Here is a 23,085-nt window from a genome sequence, read left to right on the forward strand (position 1 = left end):
CCTGATAAACCTCGAAGGGACTTGGCAAGCTGCAGAGGCTTCGTTACCAAGTTTGTCACAGACTTCCTTGACTCGTTCGTCGGAGTGGGGGGTGGGACACGACACTGACTTTTTTAATAGAGTCCATCCATTTTTTGATATGAAAGAGATCCACTTGATAACAATTCATGCGAGCAGGAAAACACAAAGCAAGGACAGTGCTGAGCATGGTGGCTTTTATTGATGTCAGTATTAACAAGGTTTTTTTTATATATATATATGTAAAAATTTTAGCTTCACAGCATTAACTTAAAAAAAGTTCATTGGTGGGTAGATTTCTCTACTCCCTGTCTGGATCTTTCGAAAACGTTCTTCTTCCAGAAGAAATGCAGAACGATCTCGCCACAATGAATATCTAAAGTGGGGGGAAAATGGAGAATGTGGGATAAATTTCACCGCTTTTACTCTCTGTTCTTCAGGATGTTCCGTGGGTGTTTTTTTCAGGAGGCAACTGGACTTTCTTGTTTTTTTCTTTGAAGACGTTTCGCTTCTCTGGTCATTTGCATCCTTTTAGAAGGTCGTTGAAGTCCTTGGAGGTTTATCTGTGTCCTCAGGGTCACCGGAGTAGGGCTCCTGGTTCCTGTAGTCTGCAATTTTCCTCTGGAAATCCATTTCTACTCCCACACCCTTCAAAGGGTGTTCATCTCGAATTGTATAGCTAAAAGTCTTTGAAGGGTGTGGGAGTAAGAATGGATTTCCAGAGAAAAAATTGCAGGCTACAGGAACCATTTGCACTACTCAGGTGACCCTGAGGTCACAGATAAACCTCCAAGTGCTTCGACGGTTCTCTAAAAGGATGCAAATGACCAGCTGTCTGCAAGGAGTATAAAGCCTTCCATTCCCCACTATCCTGTCACAGCTGAAGGAGCTTCTTGGATGAGAAGCAAAACGTCTTCAAAGAAAAAAAAAAAACCAAGAAAGTCCAGTCGCCTCCTGAAAAAAAGCACCTTTGGGACAACCATGACCTGGATGACGGAGAATCTCTACAGACCTTCATCAGGATAATTTGCATGCATTATGACCATATAGAGAATATTTGGAAAATAGAGACTGAAAAAGGCATACAATGTTTAAACACACACACACACACACAGAGAGAGAGAGAGATGCAGCACTTTAATAAGTGTCTCAAGACTTTCCAAATTCTATGCACTAAAGTGACAACTCTATTGGAGAACAGCCGGCAGAGACCGAGGGGCAGAATCAAAAAAGGAAGCAGCCTTGAATCCTGGGGTGAAATGCTCCCGGTTCGGACTGGATCACGTGATCCAGTAGCGATGTGGGTGGGTAGTTCGGAGAACCGGTAGCAAAAATCCCTGCCGCCCCCCTCACCGCCCATGCCTCACTGTTCCTCTTCTCTGTCCCTGAAGCTCTCGGTAGTGATATAGCTGCAAACGGCCTTAAATGACTGCCGCGGCTCTTCAAAGGGCCGCACGACAGCTGATCAGCGCTGTAGGTGGCTAGTAGACCGGTACCTCTAATTTTAAAGAAGGTAGACCGGTGGGCTCCCCAAAAGGCAATTAGTAGACTGGTACCTCTATTTTTAAAGAAGGTAGACAGGTGGGCTCCCCAAAAGGCAATTAGTAGACCGGTGCCTCTATTTTTAAAAAAGGTAGACCGGTGGGCTACCCAAAAGGCAATTAGTGGACCGGTGCCTCTATTTTTAAAGAAGGTAGACCGGTGGACTCCCCAAAAGGCAATTAGTGGACCGGTGCCTCTATTTTTAAAGAAGGTAGACCAGTGCGCTCCCAAGTTTTGTATATTGTATTATTTTTATTATTTATTATTATTGGCCATGCCCATTCAGTCACCTGACCACCAAGCCACACCCACCGGATCACCAGACCACCAGGCCGCACCCACCAATTAAGCCACGCCCACAGAACCGGTAGGGAACATTTTTAGATTTCACCCCTGCTTGAATCCTTACGTTCCTGCAAATGATCTAAGTCTAACCTTTTTTGAATTCCATTGACTCTTTTCCAGTGCCGGTTTAATGCTGACCACTAGTTGACTAGATTCTTGTGTAAAGGCCATGAACCATAAATCAGCTTAATTGGAGCGTAAGGTGTGATCACGAATCTTCCCGTCGGACTAGTATTTTCCTAATCATCGCCTTCATTTTGGCTGGTAGTTATAAGCCACTTGTCAAGATTGACCCGCAAAGCATCTCTTTCTGCTCACAGCTTTGCAAAGAAGTTAAGGGAGGAAAAGTGGGTAGACATGATTGGAACGTGTGGGGAGCTGGGAGGGAGAAAAGGAATTGACGTGAGCCGTTGGCAGCCTGAGAAATACTCGCAGTCCCAAGGTCAGAAGCGGTAGACGTTCAAAAGAGGCAGATGGTTTCCCAAAATTAAATGCTTAATTTGGGTGGGTGGGCAGTGGACACCAAGTGTGAAGGAAAAGGGGGGTTTCACTATACTCTCGCTTTGCGCCAAAACCTCAGAACTGGCTTTACTTCTTCTGTGCCTGTATGAACCTATCAGTAGCTGTTTACTCTTGGTAATAAAAATGCTCCCCCGAGTTTCTTTTACTGGACATGCCAATGGGATGGCTGACACAAGTAGTGAAATCCAAATTTTTTTACTACCGGTTCTGTGGGCGTGGCTTGGTGGACGTGGTGTGGCTTGGTGGGCATGGCAGGGGAACGATATTGCAAAATCTCCATTCTTATCCCACTCCGGGACCAGCCAGAAGTGGTTTTTGCTGGTTCTCCGAACTACTCAAATTTCCACTACCGGTTCTCTGAACTACTCAAAATTTCCCCTACCGGTTCTCCAAACTGCTCAAAATTTCCGCTACTGGTTCTCCAAACTGCTCAAAATTTCCCCTACCGGTTCTCCAAACTACTCAAATTTCCACTACTGGTTCTCTGAACTGCTCAAAATTTCCCCTACCGGTTCTCCAAACTGCTCAAAATTTCCCCTACCAGTTCTCCGAACTACTCAAATTTCCACTACCGGTTCTCTGAAGTGCTCAAAATTTCCCCTACCGGTTCTCCAAACTGCTCAAAATTTCCGCTACCGGTTCTCCAAACTGCTCAAAATTTCCCCTACTGGTTCTCCAAACTACTCAAATTTCCACTACCGGTTCTCTGAAGTGCTCAAAATTTCCCCTACCGGTTCTCCAAACTGCTCAAAATTTCCCCTACCGGTTCTCCAAACTGCTCAAAATTTCCCCTACCGGTTCTCCGAACTACTCAAAATTTCCCCTACCGGTTCTCTGAACTACTCAAAATTTCCCCTACCGGTTCTCCAAACTACTCAAAATTTCCGCTACTGGTTCTCCAAACTGCTCAAAATTTCCCCTACCGGTTCTCCAAACTACTCAAATTTCCACTACTGGTTCTCTGAACTGCTCAAAATTTCCCCTACCGGTTCTCCAAACTGCTCAAAATTTCCCCTACCAGTTCTCCGAACTACTCAAATTTCCACTACCGGTTCTCTGAAGTGCTCAAAATTTCCCCTACCGGTTCTCCAAACTGCTCAAAATTTCCGCTACCGGTTCTCCAAACTGCTCAAAATTTCCCCTACTGGTTCTCCAAACTACTCAAATTTCCACTACCGGTTCTCTGAAGTGCTCAAAATTTCCCCTACCGGTTCTCCAAACTGCTCAAAATTTCCCCTACCGGTTCTCCAAACTGCTCAAAATTTCCCCTACCGGTTCTCCGAACTATTCAAATTTCCGCTACCGGTTCTCCAAACTGTTCAAAATTTCCACTACCGGTTCTCCAAACAGTTCAAAATTTCCACTACTGGTTCTCCAGAACCTGTCAGAACCTGCTGAATTTCACCCCTGGTTGACACCAACGTTCATTGTATTTATCACCTAATTATGAACCAGGCCGGACAAAGGTACCAAAGATATTTGATATCAAAGGTATTAAAAGGCATATGCACATTCCTTTTTCAGAGTTATTTGGAATGTCAAGGGAATTTCAGATGAATAAAACTAGGGTTTTTGTTTTTTTAATTATAAGAAGTAATGATTTACCTTTGATCAGTTTCTAGCTCTTGGAGGTTGGTAAAACTGTTGAGTGGGTCGTGTTGACCGCCTGGGCTGCCCATCACCCCCTCTGCGAAATTCTAAAGTTTGCTCATAAGTCATTTCTTCCTCCTCCTGCAAGTAAACCACATGATGTAAAAATGCACACAATCGTAAGGATATTCTTCTATGTATACAGAATTATCTTTGTGTTTTTTTAAAAAAAAGAAGAATAAAGAAAACACAAGAGACAGGTTACAAGTTAGGAGTTTTTCCCCCCCGCAAAACACAGATCCAATATTCTAAAGGTGCTTTTTTCAAGAGGCAACTGGACTGTCAGGTTTTTCTTTGAAGACGTTTTGCTTCTCCTCCAAGAACCTTCTTCAGCTCAAAAAAAAAAAATGCTGAAGAGGCTTCTTGGATGAGAAGCGAAACGTCTTCAAAGAAAAACACATAAAGTCCAGTTGCCTCTTGAAAAAAGCACCTTTGAGACAACCATGACCTGGATGACTGAGAATCTCCATAGACACAAATCCAACATGGGTACCTTTAAGATCAGGCTAACTAGAGTTTGTTAAAAAAAGGACGGAAATTTGAAAAGATGGAAAAGTAATGTCAGGGGGGTAGAAGGGAAGTGTGGACCACTGACACTCTTCTTTATCAACTCTTTGTTTTCTTTCCTAGGATATAGCTTCTTTTCCAAGGGGGGATGCCTGTCAGGCCTGGAAACCATACTAGACTTTAGGGTTCCAGACGCTGCCACATTTTTCCCCTGAGGGGAAGAAGGGGGGCTGAGGGGTATGTTAACATTCTTCAAGCGGTCAAGGTCGGATGGTGTTCACATCTGCAGGAAGAGTGGCAAGAAGATATTCGAATGAATTGGGAGAACGTGGGACCATGTGACCATCAAAGGGGTCAGGGGGGTGGGACTCGGGGTTTGTATAACTGGGAAAAGAATCCGGAAATTCAGTTTTAGAATTTCACTCATCGTGTGCCAGTTTCCTCATGCTAGTAAAGAACTCTGAAAAACAATGGCTTCTGAGTTTTTTTATTGCAGAAGAGGTTTTTCTGGAACCTTGACAAGTAGACTGGAAGTTGGGAATCATCACCGAACCATATGGAAAAGGAGTTTTTCACTTGACGACACTCAATGAGCACTTCAGGTTTCAAAAGTTGGCCATTTGTGACAATCAACCAATGGGTATAAGCCAGGGGTGAAATGTAAAATTTCACTGGGTGGGTGTGGCCAATGTTTTTTTTAAAAACTTTTAAAAGCATTTTTTCTACAACCTCTTTGGCCGAAGAGGTTGTAAAAAAATGCTTTTAAAAGGCTCCTCTGACGATCCCAGCTGAGTTGCCTGATCGTCAGAGGCTTTTCTTTTCTTTTAAAAGCATTTTTTTTTTGCCTTTCGACTGAAGAAAAAATGCTTTTAAAAGTTTTTTTTAAAAAACTCTTATTTATTTATTTTATTTTATTTTATTAAATTTTTATACCGCCCTTCTCCCGAAGGACTCAGGGCGGTGTACAGCCAAGATAAAACACGAAATATATACAAATTAAAACATTTAAAACCTAGCAAATTACAAAAAGGCTGTGTCAAGGTTCCAGAAATACCTCTTCTGCGTAAAAGAAACTCAGAGGCATTTTTTCTTTTTCTCAGAGTCCTTTACTAGCATGAGGAGACTGGCACACGATGAGTGCAATTCCCAAAACTGAAGTTCCGGATTCATTTCCCCAGTTATACAAACCCCCATAGTCCCACCCCCCTGACCCCTCTGATGATCACACGGTCCCACGTTCTTCCAGTTCATTCGAGTAACTTCTTGCCACTCTTCCTGCAGACGTGAACACCATCCGACCTTGACCCTTTGAAGAATGTTACCATACCCCTCAACCCCCCCCCCTCCCCTCAGGATAAAAATGTGGCAGCGTCTGGAAACCTAAAGTTTAATATGGTTTCCAGGCCTGACAGGCTGATAATTAAAATTTAGTTTAAAAATTTTAGAAATATTAATAAAAACCCGAATTAAAATTTAACACTATTATGCCTTTGATAATCGCACGGCTCAGCTGGGCATGGGGGGGGGGGTGGGCCAGGGATTTTTGCTACTGGTTCTCCGAACCACCCGCCACCATCGCTACTGGATCGGGTGATCCGGTCTGAACTGGGAGCATTTCACCCCTGATCCACCCCCATTTTAGCAAAGGGAGAAAAGTTGTGATATGTCATTTGACGACATGATGATATGCGTTTGACACCCCCTGTCCTATACATTTCTGAAACTTGAGAATTACATATGTATTCCATTCCAGGTTCAAATGATGCATTATATAAAATTTCCACTGTTGTATTTTGATATTTTTTTCCCCTCAATCATACAAAATCAAGAACGTCTATACTGAATTAAATTACATTACATTAGCCTGGTGAATTCTGATGGAATGAATTAAGTGGCCAGGGGTGATAAAAGAACAGTGTTTTCACTATTTGTAGAGGTCACTTGATATGGAATGGAAATTTTACATGGACATCAAGTTTATGCAATTCTTTATATTTCCAGAAAGACGGAAGTGGTCAACATCTTATCTTTTCTTTTCTTTTATGTACACAAAGAGCGTATGTACCAAGACAAATTCCTTGTGTGTCCAATCACACTTGGCCAATAAAAAATTCTATTCTATTCTATTCTATTCTATTCTATTCTATTCTATTCTATTCTATTCTATTCTATCCTATCCTATCCTATCCTATTCTATTCTACCCTACCCTACCCTACCCTATTCTATTCTACCCTACCCTACTCTATTCTATTCTATTCTACCCTACCCTACCCTACCCTACTCTATTCTATTCTACCCTACCCAACCCTACTCTATTCTATTCTACCCTATCCCACCCTACCCTATTCTATTCTACCCTACCCTACTCTATTCTATTCTATTCTACCCTACCCTACCCTACCCTACTCTATTCTATTCTACCCTACCCTACCCTATTCTATTCTATTCTATTCTACCCTACCCTACCCTACCCTACGCTACCCTATTCTATTCTATTCTATTCTATTCTATTCTATTCTATTCTATTCTATTCTATTCTATTCTATATGAGGCAAATGGTGCTTCAATGTTATCTGATGTGATCCTCTTTGATGTTGTTTTAGAAACACGGTTACGACCCAATTTAATTTCTGAATCGGTCTGCTATTTTCAAATGTACAAAATGCAATGAAATGAGAAAAAGAGTTTGATACAAATCAAACCATCATTCCTTCCCCAGATGAATATCCCAAGTCTCGTTACGGCAATGGAAGATGATACAGAATTATCCTACAGATGGAGAGCTACAGCCTGAGGAGGGTAAGTACATATTATAATTAGTGGCAGTGTTCACATCTAACACTAAGCTAGGGCTTGCTGAAGCAGGGCTTGCTGAAGAAGAAGCTTTAAGAGTAAGCAGTTGTAGTGTTTTTCCCATTTCTTCTCTCAATACCTAAATGTGACGGGTAGAGCACAAACAAAAGATTCTGTCATACATCAATGACACATCAGAGTGAATGGTTGATTATTATAGTTTTCTGCCAGCCTTTCCCCATGGTTTGCTAAAAACAAGCCAGCCACATTATAGCTCGGTGTTATGCACAGCGTGGTACATAGAGAGCAACCGAACATGTCATCTCCAAGAACATCGAGACAGTGTGAGATAAATTGAAGTTGAAATGCAACTATTCTTTTAACTGTCCAATTATGACAGATCACAAATATGTGGGAATTTAAGGTATCGCTTATATCCCCGGTATTTACACCACAAGAAGCAAACATTTCAAGAGATGGAGATCTATTTTATGTACAACTTCATTTCAATGAGCTTGCTAAGGTTGGGCAGGCTTTTCATTCATAACATTTGCAAGGGGAAAAAAAATCCAGCCGAGCTAATTAAGGCTAAGGATTAAATGTGTGTGTGTGTGTGTGTGTGTGTGTGTGTGTGTGTGTGTGTGTGTGTATTTGTTTTCGTAGGTTTTCACGGGTAGGTATGCAGGTTTTGGTATCTTCGGGTCTTTTCCCATGTAAGGTTGAAAGTATTTAGGCAACGTTTCGACGTTTTGCGAGCAAAAGCAAAAAAAAATAAAATTGCTCACATAAGCACAAAGCCAAAAACTCCAGCCTGAAGATGACGAGTGAGACCTCATCGAAATGTTGCCTAAATACTTTCAACCTTACACGGAAAAAGCCCCGAACATACCAAAACCTCTGTGTATGTGTGTGTGTGTGTGTATATTCCATGCCATTTCTTATTTTCATCTCAAAGTTGAGCCTCACTTGGCATGATAGAAAGCATACCAACTATTCTCCTTTACCTTCCTGATACCTTCTGAAAGACAAATGAACAAAACAACAACACACAATTCACCCAGAAATTACATACACCATTCCGACAGTAGTTATCTTACATTTGAATATTTAGGTTGAATTTCAGACATCCGATCTGTATCCTCCACGTTTTTGTTTTTTTTTGCAATTGTAATTGTAAAAAAAATGGACAGCTAACATCAAAAACATCATTAAAAAAGGACAGCAAAGAATGTTCTTTCTGCGCCAACTCAGAAAGCTCAAACTGCCCAAGGAGCTGCTGATCCAGTTCTACAGAGGAATTATTGAGTCTGTCATTTGCACCTCTATAACTGTCTGGTTCGGTTCTGCAACCCAACAAGACAGACACAGACTTTAGAGAATAATTAGAACTGCAGAAAAAACAATGGCTACCAACCTGCCTTCCATTAAGGGCCTGTATACTGCACGAGTCAAAAAGAGGGCTGTGAAAATATTTACAGATCCCTCACATCCTGGACATAAACTATTTCAACTCCTACCCTCAAAACGACGCTATAGAGCACTGCACACCAGAACAATTAGACACAAGAACAGTTTTTCCCCAAACACCATTACTCTGCTAAACAAATAATTCCTTCAACACTGTCAAACTAATTACTAAATCTGCACTACTATTAATCTTCTCATCATTCCCATCACCCATCTCCTTCCACTTACTGTATGATGGAAGACTGTAACTTTGCTGCTTGTATCCTTACGATTTATATTGGTATCGTTTCCTGACTGCTTATTTGTACCTTGTGACTATCATAAAGTGTTGTTGATTCTTGATGAAGGTATCTTTTCTTTTATGTACACTGAGAGCATATGCACCAAGACAAATTCCTTGTGTGTCCAATCACACTTGGCCAATAAAAAAAAAATTCTATTCAAACTCCAGTTAGAAAGGGATAAAAGTCAAGCAAATTGGGAAGGCATGGGAAGCTAGAAACATACAACCCAGTAGTATCAGGGACTGATTCATGAGAATTAATCCTCTTTGGGGACTTAATTTTAATAGGATCAACAAACGGTAAGTCAACATTTTTAATCTTATCCTTTTCTCATTGAATGTGTGGCACTGATCTTTTCTCAAATTATCTACTGCATAACTATTATTTCATCTAAGTAGAAACGCTAACTGAATTGGAAATAAAAGACTCCTTTCGGTTTAGTTCAACTCCTGGTGGGATTTCTTGGCTACAGGATAAAATAGGCTGGCTTTTGTTTTTGTTTTTATTTCGTAAGTTTGATATTTCTCTCTCTGGGCACAATGAGAAAAGATCTGCTGAAAACTCCGCACTGGCAACAGAAAGGGCATCTGGCCAGTAAACACTGAGATCCAGTCCGTTGCCCCAACTCCACCGCGATGCAAGGAATTATGGGGTCATTAAAACCAAAAAATAAAAAATAAAAATATCAGCTCTGGTATTCTCAAGCTTCTCCCATTCAGGCACTAATCAGGTTTGATCTTCTTAGCATCTGAAGATCAGCCAAGCTCCGCTAGATGCTGCAATGGAGCTAGGCTTTCAGGGGGGGGGAAAAAATGGAACGAAAGGCCAAGCCTGTGAGGATGAATAATATTAATATTGTAAGCCGCCAAGAGTTACTGTGTTGTAAGATGGATGGCTAATACATTTTACAAATATGTAAATAAATCAAACTTCAACATCTAATTTTAAAAAAAGGAAGTGAGGTGAGGAATCTGACCTAAAGTCACACCCAAAAATAATGTTTGAAAGTACTTTGTTGAGACTTTGTCCGGGAGAAAGGAGGGAAGGAAGGAAAGAAAGAAGGAAGGAAAGAGGGAAAGAAGGAAAGAAGGAAAGGAGGAGGGAGGGGGGAGGAAGGAAGGAAGGAAGGAAGGAAGGAAGGAAGGAAGGAAGGAAGGAAGGAAGGAAGGAAGGAAGGAAGGAAGGAAGGAAAGAGGAAAGAAGAAAAGAAGGGGAGGAAGGAAGGAAGGAAGGGGAGGGAGGAACAGGGAGGGAGGGAGGAAAGAGGGAAAGAAGGAAAGAAGGAGGGAGGGGGGAGGGAAGGAAGGAAGGAAGGAAGGAAAGAGGGAAAGAAGGAAAGAAGGGGGGCGGAAGGAAGGAAGGAAGGGGGAGGGAGGAACAGGGGAGGGAGGGAGGAAAGAGGAAAAGAAGGAAACACGGAGGGAGGGGGGAGGGAAGGAAGGAAGGAAGAAAGGAAAGAGGAAAGAAGGAAAGAAGGGGAGGAAGGAAGGAAGGAAGGAGGAGGGAGGAACAGGGAGGGAGGGAGGAAAGAGGAAAGAAGGAAAGAAGGAGGGAGGGAGGAAGGAAGGAAGGAAGGAAGGAAAGAGGAAAGAAGAAAAGAAGGGGGCGGAAGGAAGGAAGGAAGGGGGAGGGAGGAACAGGGGAGGGAGGGAGGAAAGAGGAAAAGAAGGAAAGAAGGAGGGAGGGGGGAGGGAAGGAAGGAAGGAAGAAAGGAAGGAAGGAAGGAAAGAAGGCAGGCTGGTTCATGATGATGATGATCCTGAGGAGAACAAAGGATATTTAATCTTTTAAAAACATTATTGGAGGTACATTAGGTTTGTTGTAGAATATATTTTGCCTGGGAATTTGTGATGTGCTGTGTTGTATCCCTTGAGTAGGTTTAGTATACAGCGTATCTGTAGGTGCAAGTTTCCATCTGTTATACTTGAATTTCCACCCCCCCCCCCCAATTATTGGAGTATGAAATGAGCTCATATCTTATTCTATTCTAGAGCAAGATTTCAGTTGTTGGACTTCCCGGCTAAATATGGGTGCTTCCGTCATCTGCCATTCCAGGCGGAGACATTTATATGCGGTGCAACAAACCATTGAAGATATTGCTGGTGTGTGACAATCAATTTTAAGCCCTTTTTAAGCTTAGGTGTTTTACATCCTTCCTTCAAACAACATTCCACCAGAATTTGAATCGCAGAATTTAGAACTGCTAAGTTTATAGTCAAGGCAGGTCAGCTAACGATCCATTCCCCCGAATACATCAGGGTATCGTGTAAAGGTGAGGTATTTATCCGAAGGCTGATCTATTTGCATTTACCGATTACAGTTAGTCCTCGACTTACGGCCACAATGGAGCCCAAAGCTTCTGTTAAGTGGGACGTTTGTTAAGTGAGATGTGGCCCGTTTTACAATCTTTCTTGCCTTCCATTGTTAAGTGAACGGTGGATAAGTCAGTAACCCGGTTGTTAAGTGAATCTGGTTTCTAGTGAAGAGAAGGACCAGGGGAGACAGGATAGCATCTTCCAATATTTGAGGGGCTGCTACAGAGAGGAGGGGGTCAAGTTATTTTCCAAAGCACCTGAAGGCCAGACAAGGAATAATGGATGAAAACTGATCGAGGAGAGATTCAACCTAGAAATAAGGACAATTTTTTTCTGACAGTGAGGGCAGTCAACCAATGGAACAGAAGTTGCCTTCAGAACTTGTGGGAGCATCATCACTGGAGGCTTTCAAGAAGAGATTGGATTGCTATTTATCAAAAATGGTGTAGGGTCTCCCACTTGAGCGGACGGCTGGACTAGATGACCTACAAGGTCCCTTCCAACTCTGTTAATCTATCTATCTCTGTTGACGTTGCTCAAACGAAGGTCGCCAAAGGGGACTACGCGACGGCCAACGGTCACAAATAGGAACCCATTGCCAAGCGTCTGGATTTTAATCCTGTGGATTGTGAGGAGGTTGCAAAAGTCATGTGGAAAACGGTCCTATCCTAAGTCACATTTTTCCAATGGTGTTGTAACTTTGGACGGTCACTAAATGAACTGTTGTAAGTTGAAGGCTGCCTGGGTGTGAAGGCCCTGACGTGGACAATCTGTCTTCACGCCTGAGAGACGAAACTCTGAGAGAAAATATCTAATCTCTATAGGCCAGCTATGGTTCTCCCGGCTGTGAAGACAGGATGAGAATATGGTTCAACTTGTTTATTTTGGGGGGATTCCATTTTTTAAAAGTTAAGGGCAAAGAGTTAATTGAAGAAAATAAATTTGGATCCTATGTTCTCTTCAAAAGCTGATCCTTTTAACCGATATCTACTAAAACATAGGTCTCCAACCTTGGGAACGCTCAGAATTCCCTGGCTAGCTTTGGGAGTTGAAGACCGCCAGGTTTATGTCAGGGTTCCGATGGATGCCCTACTTAAATCATGAGCCTCGAGCCAAGCTTCCAAAGAAATCCAGTTTTTTATTAGGCGCTTCATATCGGCAGGTTCCAAGTAAAGCCAACTCTGATCCCACGTAATTTACGGCCCAGACCTGACCCTGTTTCCCCCCTCCCCCCAGGGTGTGTCATCAGTCACATTCGCCAATGGAGCAATTTTGCGGGTTGTAGAGATCACTCCCCTCCGGCTGCTGTGGGTAATCCTGGGAGACAGCCTTGAAAGAGATATGTCTGGAATGTGCTTTTTTTTTTTTTTGGCTGCCACGCTGCTTTGCCATTTTCCCATCCCCCTTGCCTATGGCAACTCAAGAGCAGGCCAGGAATGCTTTGCAAGTTGACAGCTTAAAGTTGTCATGGTTGGAGACCCCTGTACTAAAAGGTACACCTGTTTATAACAGTTTTGTGCAGTTTTGTTTCATCATGAGATTTTTGCACTCAACAGACAATTCAGTTTGGACTTCAGTTTACTACAGGAGTAATCCTCAAGGTACAACCACAATGGAGCCCAAAACTGAGGTTGCTAAGCGAGAAAATTTGCTACGGGAGCCTGGCCCCCATTTAACGACTCTCCGCACCACATTGATTAAGGGAATCACCACGTTTGTTAAATTAGTCACACCATTGTTAAGTGAATCCACGGTCCCCCATTGAGTTCACTTGTCAGAAGGTCGCCAAAGTGGATCACGTGAGCCCGGGCATGTTGCAACCACTTATCAGGCGTTCAAATGTAAATCGTGTGACCTTGAGGGATGCTCCAACCATCGTAAGTGTGAAATGTGGTCATTTGTCACTTTTTCCTGTGCTGTTGTAACTTCGAACGGTCACTAAACGAGCTGTTGTAAAAGTCGAGGATTTCCTGTATTTTTACTCAAAATCTGCACCAAAGTATTATATTGGTTTTGAAAGTTTTAATTCCATTGACTCTTTTTTTGTTGTTGCTGTTATCCCCCCACCCCAATGCCTTTGCGTCAAAAGTAGCTACTGTCGAGCCCAGCTCCAGCTTGACACATGACGCTACAGGGATACGGATCATGGGAGCAGCCCCTAATCAAAGATCCAAAGGGATGACATATCAAGGACTTGTTTGAAGGCTGCAGGATTCTGCGTTTGGGAAGCATGGGAAAGGAATCAGCACACTGGCGGGCGGATAGAGGGAGATGAGAGCCGGGCGTTAAAAAGAGCTGCTTCAGTTCGAGGATTTAGCAGATGATGTGGCAGCTGAGGCTGTCAGACGAGGAGGGAGAGAGCGGCTGGGCGTCCAATCAACAGAGCAGTTCAGCCATGGGGCAGGGCATGAGCAGCGCGGGATGTTTAAAAGGGGCTGAGAGGCAGAAGCTCTCAGCGCTGACTTTATACAGAGAGACCTCGACTTTTACTGCGACCCGGTTTGTAGCAGACCCAATAAACGAAGTCACTATCAGAAAGAAAACCAAGTTGGCTTGTTTCTTCTCACGGCGTCTGACACAACTGTGGCTGAGCGAGCCGAGAGCTACCTTGTCCGCTGGAAGACTTAAAACCTTTAACCTAAATAAAAGAGGTTTTCTAGGGGTGAGGAGTCTGCTTCATGGTTTGGGGAAACCTAGGTCAGAACATTTCCGAGGTGGGTAAAATGAGGATCCAAATTGTTGGGGCCAATAGGCTGGCTCTGTAAACCACTTAGAGAGGGCTGTAAAGCATTGTGAACGGTATATAAGTCTAAGTGTTACTGCTATTGCTATTGCTGTTATCACACCATCATCATCAATGAAGATGAGAATTAGATTCCTTATGGACACAATCCAGGAAACAGCGTCCTGCTTGCCTAATTATAGACAGTTTTTAATGTTATCCAGTGGTGGGATTCACCCAGTTTGCACCACTTCGGGAGAACCGGTTGTTAACTTTCTGAGCAGTTTGGTGAACTGTTAGTTGGAAGAAATCATTAGGGCAGAGAACCGGTTGTTCAATTATTTGAAACCCACCACTGATGTTATCCCTTGGAAGATGCACAGACCAACACAAAGACTGCTGTATAATTTAACGAAAAGGAAGCTACAAATATATCGATATTACTTTTTTTTAATCCATGGGCTGTCAAGACTCCTGAATAAAAAATAACTACTACAACATAGTACGATTGACTTGCAGGGATGGCGCGACGTGCAATAAGTTCACATGGTGCAATAGGATTGGGTGATGGTTAGCAGGATTCACTGGGATAGGGATTTTTTGGGGGTCTTTCACTGTGAGTTGTATTCTGTTGGGGGCAGGGGTGGGATTCTACCAGTTCGGATCAGTTCGGGCGAACCGGTAGCTCCAACGATCAGCTGGGAGCGAACCAGTTTGCTCCAACGATCAGGTGACCCTGCCCGCCCCTGCGCTTTACTGATGTATGCAGTAAACTGATGTATGCAGAGCGGATTGCTATGCCTCCGCTGTGCTACTCCCCAGCGGTAACGCAAAAGGTAAGTTTTAGTAAAACTGTGCACGCACGCGTAAAGCTCACGATCACCAAACCAGTTGTTAAACCGGCAGAATCCCACCACTGGTTGGTGGGGGCGTGTGTGTGTGTGTGCACGAAGGGAGGCTCAGCCAATCTCATAGTACACATGTTGTACTCTTGACAATAAAGGTTTGAATTTGAATTGAATTGGCTAGATAGCATCACCTGTCATAAAGCCTTCAGTGTCCAGAAAAACTTGAAAGACAAAAATCACAATCGATGTCCCTCCGAGAGCCACTCGTCTTCTCCCTAGCAGTTTTCTTTTTAAAATTCCCGAGCTCTGGCGTACCGAGTCTTTACACAGCATGTGTGCTACTAAATCATTCTGATCACTGTCCTTTTTTGCTATTCTTTCTAGGTAAATTGGACAGCCTCTGTGGGGCGGGGCGGGTGGAAATACAAATCCTAAACGCCGGTAATTAATCATTCTCCTGATTAATCGAAGTGACATTTCACAAGTCAAAGAAAATATGAAAAGCGCCTCGCTCTTCGTTCCGCGAGGTTATAATTATAAAACAGAAACTTAGAAAGCGTCCATTGGACGTATTAAGAAGAGGCCACCCATCTGCTCCTTAGAGCACCCGCCTTCTGGAAATGCAAACATTAGAAAAAACAGAATATTTTTAAAAAAAGTGATAGAATGCCGAAACAGATTATTTAGAAGAGTTAGCAGATTTCTCATTAGTGCAACTTTTAAACAATTTAACAATTTAACCCAACGTTTTCTGCTGCGCTGGTCTAAAAGAAAAAAAGACTGGAAGATGCATTTCGATTCTAGTAGTAAATCAAAATTTAGTTCTTGGATTGATGGCCATTCCCATTAGCATCAGTACCATTTCAAGGGAATAAACCTAAGCATTCACAACTAAATAATTCTTGGACTCAGAAGGGATGTAGAACAGCTAGGTTCTCGTTTTTCCTGAGACGGTAGCACTGTTCAGTTGCTTGAAAATGGCTAAAATGAATAAAGTTGGCAGATTGAATGGCTGTTGACCAAACATCCATAAAACTGAACACAATTTTACATTTAAATGTGCGTGTACTCAGGTGGAGAAGTGGGCTTCTATGCCATCTTGTGCACTAATGCTATGCTGCTAAGACTGAAGCATCTTTTCACAGGGCGTTTCTCTGCTGAATATAACTCCGCATTGGCGACAGGAAGGGCATCCGGCTAGTAAATACTCAGCTCCATTCAGTTGCCCAGACTCCACCCCGCAAGGGATTATGGGGTCATTAAAAGATGACGATGATGATTTCTATGGGCTGAACTATGTACAACACCGAACCCAATTCGCATTGTGACTTGACCAAATTGTGAGTGTGGTTGTGTCTATTCAACACAAGAGTGTCAAATCAGAACCTATAACGGAGATTTCGCTGAATTCTTGGCTGCGACAAATGAAATAAAAGAAATTATATTTGCAAATAAGATGCAGGTAGTCCTCGGCTTACAACATTCCCCTTAGTGACCGTTCAAAGTTACGACGGCTCTGAAAAAAGGGACTTATGACCATTTTTCCCTCTTAATGACCGTTGCAGCATCCCCTGGTCACATGTTTGACAACGGACACACATTTACGACGATTCCCATTATTGCACGATCCCCTTTTGCAACCTTTGGACAAGCCAAGCCAACGGGGAAATCAGATTCACTTAATGACAGTGAATTCACTTAACAACCGTAAAAAGGGGCAAAACAAGTTTTTCACTTAGCAACATAAATTTTGGCCTCAATTGTGGTCGTAAATTGAGGAGAACCTGTATAGATTTGCAATCTTCCTGTTAAAAGTTCAGATTTTATATTCTACGTTTTGTATTTTAGCTGTGTTCTTCTTTACTGAAATGCAATGTGAATGCGCCATACAATCAATCAATCAATCAATAAAAATAAAAATGACGATGATGATGATGATCTACGTGTTGATGAAAGCTCACATTTTTAAACGTGACTGAGAATGTTGGACCCAAATAATGTCAAAAGAAGAAAGACCCTGAATATGCTATGAATAAATGGATTAGAAAAAGCTAGATTTTAAAGCACTGATAAATTTTCATGTCATCTATTAGAAACAAACCCAAAAAGCTTTTAAAAAGTGAAGAATGAATCAACTGCTGGTGGGAAAACTTCAAAGTAAGCATGTGAAGCATGTAAGGAAATTGAATCAAAATGAACCATTTCATATTATTTAAAGACTAATTCTGGCCGCAGGTTGTTCACGGCATATACTTCAATTATGACAAAAAAACAAGTTTTATTTGACAAAACGGGGAACTCTGCTCGCTACAAGCACCGAAATAAATCATGTTTAAACTGGATTATTTCCCTCTTGCAACACCAAATCCTTTCTGATCATTACTTCAAAAAATAATAAGTTACTGTTAGGTTTTTGTGGCAACAATAAAAGGCTGTTAAAACTATAAAACGATATTTATAGTTTGTTAAGGACTAAGCAGTATAGATGGGCAAGGGAAAAAAACCCTGAAATATAAGGAGGCATTCTCTTAATATTCTTTAATTTATACTAAATTAAATTTAATTTAATTTATAATTTATATTGGGACGATGTTTATGTTTTTCAACACATTCAGGAACATCAAATACAGGTAAGTCTTCGAGTTAGAACAGCTCATTTAGTGACCATTAAAATAATAACAGCACTGAGAAAGCAAAATCCATGAATTCACTTAACAACAGCAGCAAAGAAGGTCATAAAATGGGACAAAACTCACTTTAACAAACGTCTCTCTTAGCCACAGAAATGTTGGCCTCCATTCTGGTCGTAAGTCGAGAACTTGCTGTAACAGTGGCCTTAGATACATTTACCGGCAATGCTTTGACTAAGTTTGACATTTCTAATGGAAAGATGTAATAGGAATTGGTTCCATATTTTTAGGAATATTTCAAAATATGGATGTGCTTTTCCTGAATAGCATTATTTTGTTTTTGTTTTTGTTTTTTTTTTATTGAAAGAGTTTTAAAAAAAACAAAAACATTTTCCCCCCTTTTTTCCCCCTCCCTCCCAAAAAAAAACAAAACACCCCCCTCCCTCCCCCACCCCCCGGCTTCCCGGGTCAATCACAAGGTAAAGTTATACATAAACCAAACATAGAATAAAATTTTCCCTTCCAATCCAAATAACCACATCCAAAGCTTTTCGTCTCCCAACCCCCTCCCCATTACATAAAATAACTTTCTAATTATTCGAAGGCAATCTGATATTTCTTAATCTGATATCTATTTTGTAGATAATCAATCCATTTTTTCCATTCAATTAAATATCTTTCCTGCGTATTGTCTTTTAAAAACGCTGAGATTTTAGCCATCTCAGCCAAATTAATAACTTTCAATATCCATTCTTCTATTGTAGGTATCTCTTCTTTCTTCCAGTATTGTCCAATCAACAGTCTTGCTGCTGTTATTAAGTTCAAAATCAATTTAGTCTCAATCCTGAATAGCATTATTTTGGTGGCCCAGTTATTTAAAGCTGACCACCGTTCACTGCTTTTAAATTCAGATGTGGCAGGAAAAGAAAAATAGTGTGGCGGATTGTCATTCCTAAAAACTGGGTTCTTGGTCACAGATTGAACAACTGGATCCTCGTAGATCTGGTAAAAATATATTTCTCCTCAGGCTTTGAATTTTTCCCCCCTGATATGTAAAAAGGCTCAGCACCAGCGCTGGCTACTAAATCGTAGATCCAAATCTCTAGCAGCATACATTGAGTAGAAAAGGAAAATAGCACATTATTTTATTTTAGCAGAGTTGGTTTGTTTGTTTTTTTACCGATAGCTGTGTTCCAATATTTGAGGAGTTTCTACAAAGAAGAGGGGGGGGTGGGGTTCAACCTATTTTCCAAAGCACCAGAAGGCAAAATGAGAAGCAACGGCGTGAAACTAACCAAGGAGAGAAGCAACCTAAAACTAAGGAGGAGTTTCCTAATGGTTAGGACAATTAATCAGGGGAACCTTTTGCCTTCAGAAGTTGTGGGTGTTCCATCACTGGAATTTTTTAAGAAAAAAACTGGATAGCCACCTGTCTGAAATGGTATAGGGTCTCCCGCTTGAACGGGGGGGGGGGGGGGTTGGACTAGAAGGCCTCTGAGGTCCCTTCCAACTCTATAATTCTATGTGCCACACAACCCTATTATCCTGCTTGACTCCCATTTGGTGTTCGTCATGGATGGAGGAATATAAGCCCCAGAAGGCAAGACAAGAAACAATGGTTGGAAATTAACCAAGGAGAGAAGCAACCTAGAACTAAGGGGAAACTTCCTGACAATGAGAGCAATCAACCAATGGAACAGATTGCCTTCAGAAATGGCGGGTGGTGCTCCATCACTAGAGGCTTTGAAAAAGAGTTTGAACCACCATTTGTCTGAAAAGGACAGTGTTGGAGAACCTTTTCAGTACCAAGAGCTGAAACGGGAGCACCGGCGCACGCCGGCTACCTGGTCTTCCTGTTTCTGGCGTGCATTTCCGTGCGAAGACCAGCCGGCCGCTGCTCATGCACATGCTAGAAACCAGAAGAGCAGCCACCCTGTGCACATGCGCACGCTGGGAAAATTATCTTCTGGTTTCCGGTGCGTGCATGCGCACCGACCAGCTGGTCTTCACACGCGCATGCGCAGCAGAAACCGGAACACCAGGTGGCCGGTGCACATGCGCATGCCGGAAACCAGGAGATCAGGTGCCCTGTGAGCATGCGCGCACTAGGAAGGTTATCTCCCGGTTTCCGGTGCGTGCGTGCATGTGCACCAACCAACTGGTCTTTACATGCGTATGCATGTGACCAAGTAGCCGGTGTGCATGTGTGTGCCGGAAACTGAAAGATCATTTTCCCAGCGCATGCATTCGCGCCGGACAGCTGCTCATCCGGTTTCCAGTGCTCCCGCGTGCATGAAAACCAGCTGGCCGACATGCCATAACCCGGAAGAGCAACGGGCGATGCTCTCCGCGTACCCAGAGAGATGGCTCTATGTGCCACTTCCGGCATGCGTCCCTTAGGTTCGCCATCACGGGTACAGGACCTTCTTCTTCAACAAAGGGTTGAACTAGAACAGGGGTCTCCAACCTTGGCAACTTTAAGCCTGGTGGACTTCAACTCCACAGAGCCTTCTCTGTGGGGGCACCTACCCTCTGGAACGAGCTTCCCCCAGGACTTCGACAACTTCCTGACCTCCGGACTTTTCTCCGCGAGCTGAAGACGTACCTATTCTTCCGAGCAGGACTGGCTTGATAGGGGTTTTTAATTTGTTTTAAAAGGGATTTCTTTTATATTTATATTATGTATTTTATATTTAAATTTAGGCCTTATCGAATAAGTTTTTTAAATAGTTTTTATTGTAATATATTGTATTGTTTTTACTTGGCTGTTCACCGCCCTGAGTCCTTCGGGAGAAGGGCGGTATAAAAATTAAAATATTATTATTATTATTATTATTAACTCCCAGAATTCCCCAGCTAGCATGCTGGCTGGGAAATTCTGGGAGTTGAAGTCCACCAGGCTTAAAGTTGCCAAGGTTGGAGACCCCTGAACTAGAAGACTTCAGAGGACCCTTCCAAGTCTATTATTCTATGTACCAAATAACTCTATTATCATCATGCCCGACTCCAATTTGGTTTTCTTCACTGATGGAGGAATATATCGTGGAAAGACCGGCATTGGATCTAAAGTAACTCCTGACTTCATGACAATTTGATAGGGGCAATCCAAACATATGGTTCTATGGTCCTTTACTGACCTTGTCGATCGAAAGATCAGAAGTTCAGTGGTTCGAATCCCTAGTGCTGCCGTGTAACGGGGTGAGCTCCCGTTACTTGTCCCAGCTTCTGCCAACCTAGCAGTTCGAAAGCATGTAAAAAAGGCAAGTAGAAAAAATAGGGACCACCTTTGGTGGGAAGGTAACAGCGTTCCGTGCGCCTTTGGCGTTGAGTCATGTCGGCCACATGACCACGGAAACATCTTCGGACAGCGCTGGTTCTTCGGCTTTGAAACAGAGATGAACGTCGCCCCCTAGAGTCGGGAACAACTAGCACGTATGTGCGAGGGGAACCTTTACCTAAAGTGTACTGTTAAAAGATAATATAATAAATATAATTAATGTAATAAAAACTCTGAAGATATTCCTCTGGCCCTTTACTTTCCGTTCAACTCCTATCTGGAATAAAGTCTCTGGTTTCTTTTTTCCCCCCCTCCTTCGTATAAAGTTGATTAAAAAACTCGATTACGAAATGTATAAAATAGTGTTAAGAAACTACATTGCTAGCTGCTCTGTTCCTCGTTTAGGTAATTGATCTGCAGACCTTCTTCATTTGCACTGCAAAATAATTCCAGAACATACAAGAGGAAGTTGTAGCAAATCATATCTTCTCAGCAGGTGTACACGGGTCTCAAACATAAAAATCCCTTGCTTTCATTTTATGCATTTTATTTTAAGACGGACTCAACCCTTTTAAGAATTCTGCCTCTATGAGAAAAAGAAAAAGGCCCTTAGATGTGAATTCTTATTATAGTAAGAATGAATTATACTAAAGAACCTTAGGACGAAACAGAGGGTTCCATTATTGAGCCTACAGTAGTCTTGCAGCCGTCAACGTATATAAGATTTGAGAGTTCCCCCCCCAAAAATGTCTACGTGTTTTTCCATTAAACCCAAAAGATGATTTTGTTTACCATGGACGAATGGCTACGGAAGTTGGTGGAGTTGGCAGAGATGGCTAAAATGATTGTTTTGATCAATGAAAAAAATATATATTTCTTTTCTTTCAACTTGGAAACCGCTTCTGGACTTTGTGCTTGAGGTGGGGGGAAAAATGAAACTTTGATTTTGGGTTTTACTGATTAGATTGATTTGTCGTTATAGAAATGGCTAGTTTATATTATTATGGATGCTATCATGTCTCCCCTGGTCCTTCTCTTCACTAGAAACTGGATTCATTTAACAACCGGGTTACTGACTTATCCTTTCCTCTTCTCCTCCCCATTGTGTCCTAGTATCTGCTTTTGCATTTTTGTATTTTGCTCTATAATTTAATAAAATGTTTTAGATTAATGGATGGATAGATGATAGATAGATGATAGATAGATAGATAGATAGATAGATAGATAGATAGATAGATAGATAGATAGATAGATACAATATAGATACAATAGATAAGATAGATACAGATAGATAAATAAGGAGAGAGAGATGATAGATAGATAGATAGATAGATAGATAGATAGATAGATAGATAGATAGATAGATAGATAGATAGATAGATAGATAGATAGATAGATAGATATAGATAGGTAAACGAGAGAGAGATGATAGGTAGATGATAGATAGATAGATAGATAGATAGATAGATAGATAGATAGATAGATAGATAGATGATAAGAGAGAGATGATAGGTAGATGATAGATAGATAGATAGATAGATAGATAGATAGATAGATAGATAGATAGATAGATGATAAGAGAGAGATGATAGGTAGGTAGGTAGATGAGAGAATGATAGATTAGATGATGATAGATAGATAGATAGATAGATAGATAGATAGATAGATAGATAGATAGACAGACAGACAGACAGACAGACAGATAGGTAGAAGATAGATAGATAGATAGATAGATAGATAGATAGATAGATAGATAGATAGATAGATAGATGATAGATAGATAGATAGATAGATAGATAGATAGATAGATGAGAGAGAATGATAGATAAGTAGATGATGATAGATAGATGAGAGAGAGATGATAGATAAATAAATAGTTGATGATAGATAGATAGATAGATAGATAGATAGATAGATAGATAGATAGATAGATAGATAGATAGAGACAGATGATAGATGATAGATAGTAGATAGATAGATAGATAGATAGATAGATAGATAGATAGATAGATAGATAGATAGATAGAGACAGATAGATGATAGATGATAGATAGATAGACAGATAGACAGACAGACAGATAGGTAGATGATTGATTGATAGATAGATAGATAGATAGATAGATAGATAGATAGATAGATAGATAGATAGATAGGAGAGAGAGGG

The 23,085-nt window shown here is 41.6% G+C and overlaps 1 protein-coding gene across 3 annotated transcripts in view; it reads right to left on the reverse strand.

Annotated features, from left to right (window-relative positions):
• Window positions 1-204: 204 nt before the first annotated feature.
• The window catches only part of TDRD3 (tudor domain containing 3), a 98,359-nt gene continuing 75,478 nt past the window's right edge, over window positions 205-23,085 (reverse strand). For all 3 annotated transcript variants that reach the window (XM_058184945.1, XM_058184944.1, XM_058184946.1), the window contains 2 exons: window positions 4,033-4,158; window positions 205-394 (listed from right to left, as the gene is read on the reverse strand). In XM_058184945.1, coding sequence (XP_058040928.1) covers window positions 4,039-4,158 — 120 coding nt within the window. In that variant the 3' untranslated portion in view covers window positions 205-394; window positions 4,033-4,038. The remainder of the gene's footprint in view (window positions 395-4,032; window positions 4,159-23,085) is intronic.

This window comes from Ahaetulla prasina, chromosome 5, assembly GCF_028640845.1.
Source record: "Ahaetulla prasina isolate Xishuangbanna chromosome 5, ASM2864084v1, whole genome shotgun sequence".
Classification (NCBI taxonomy): Eukaryota; Metazoa; Chordata; class Lepidosauria; order Squamata; family Colubridae; genus Ahaetulla; species Ahaetulla prasina.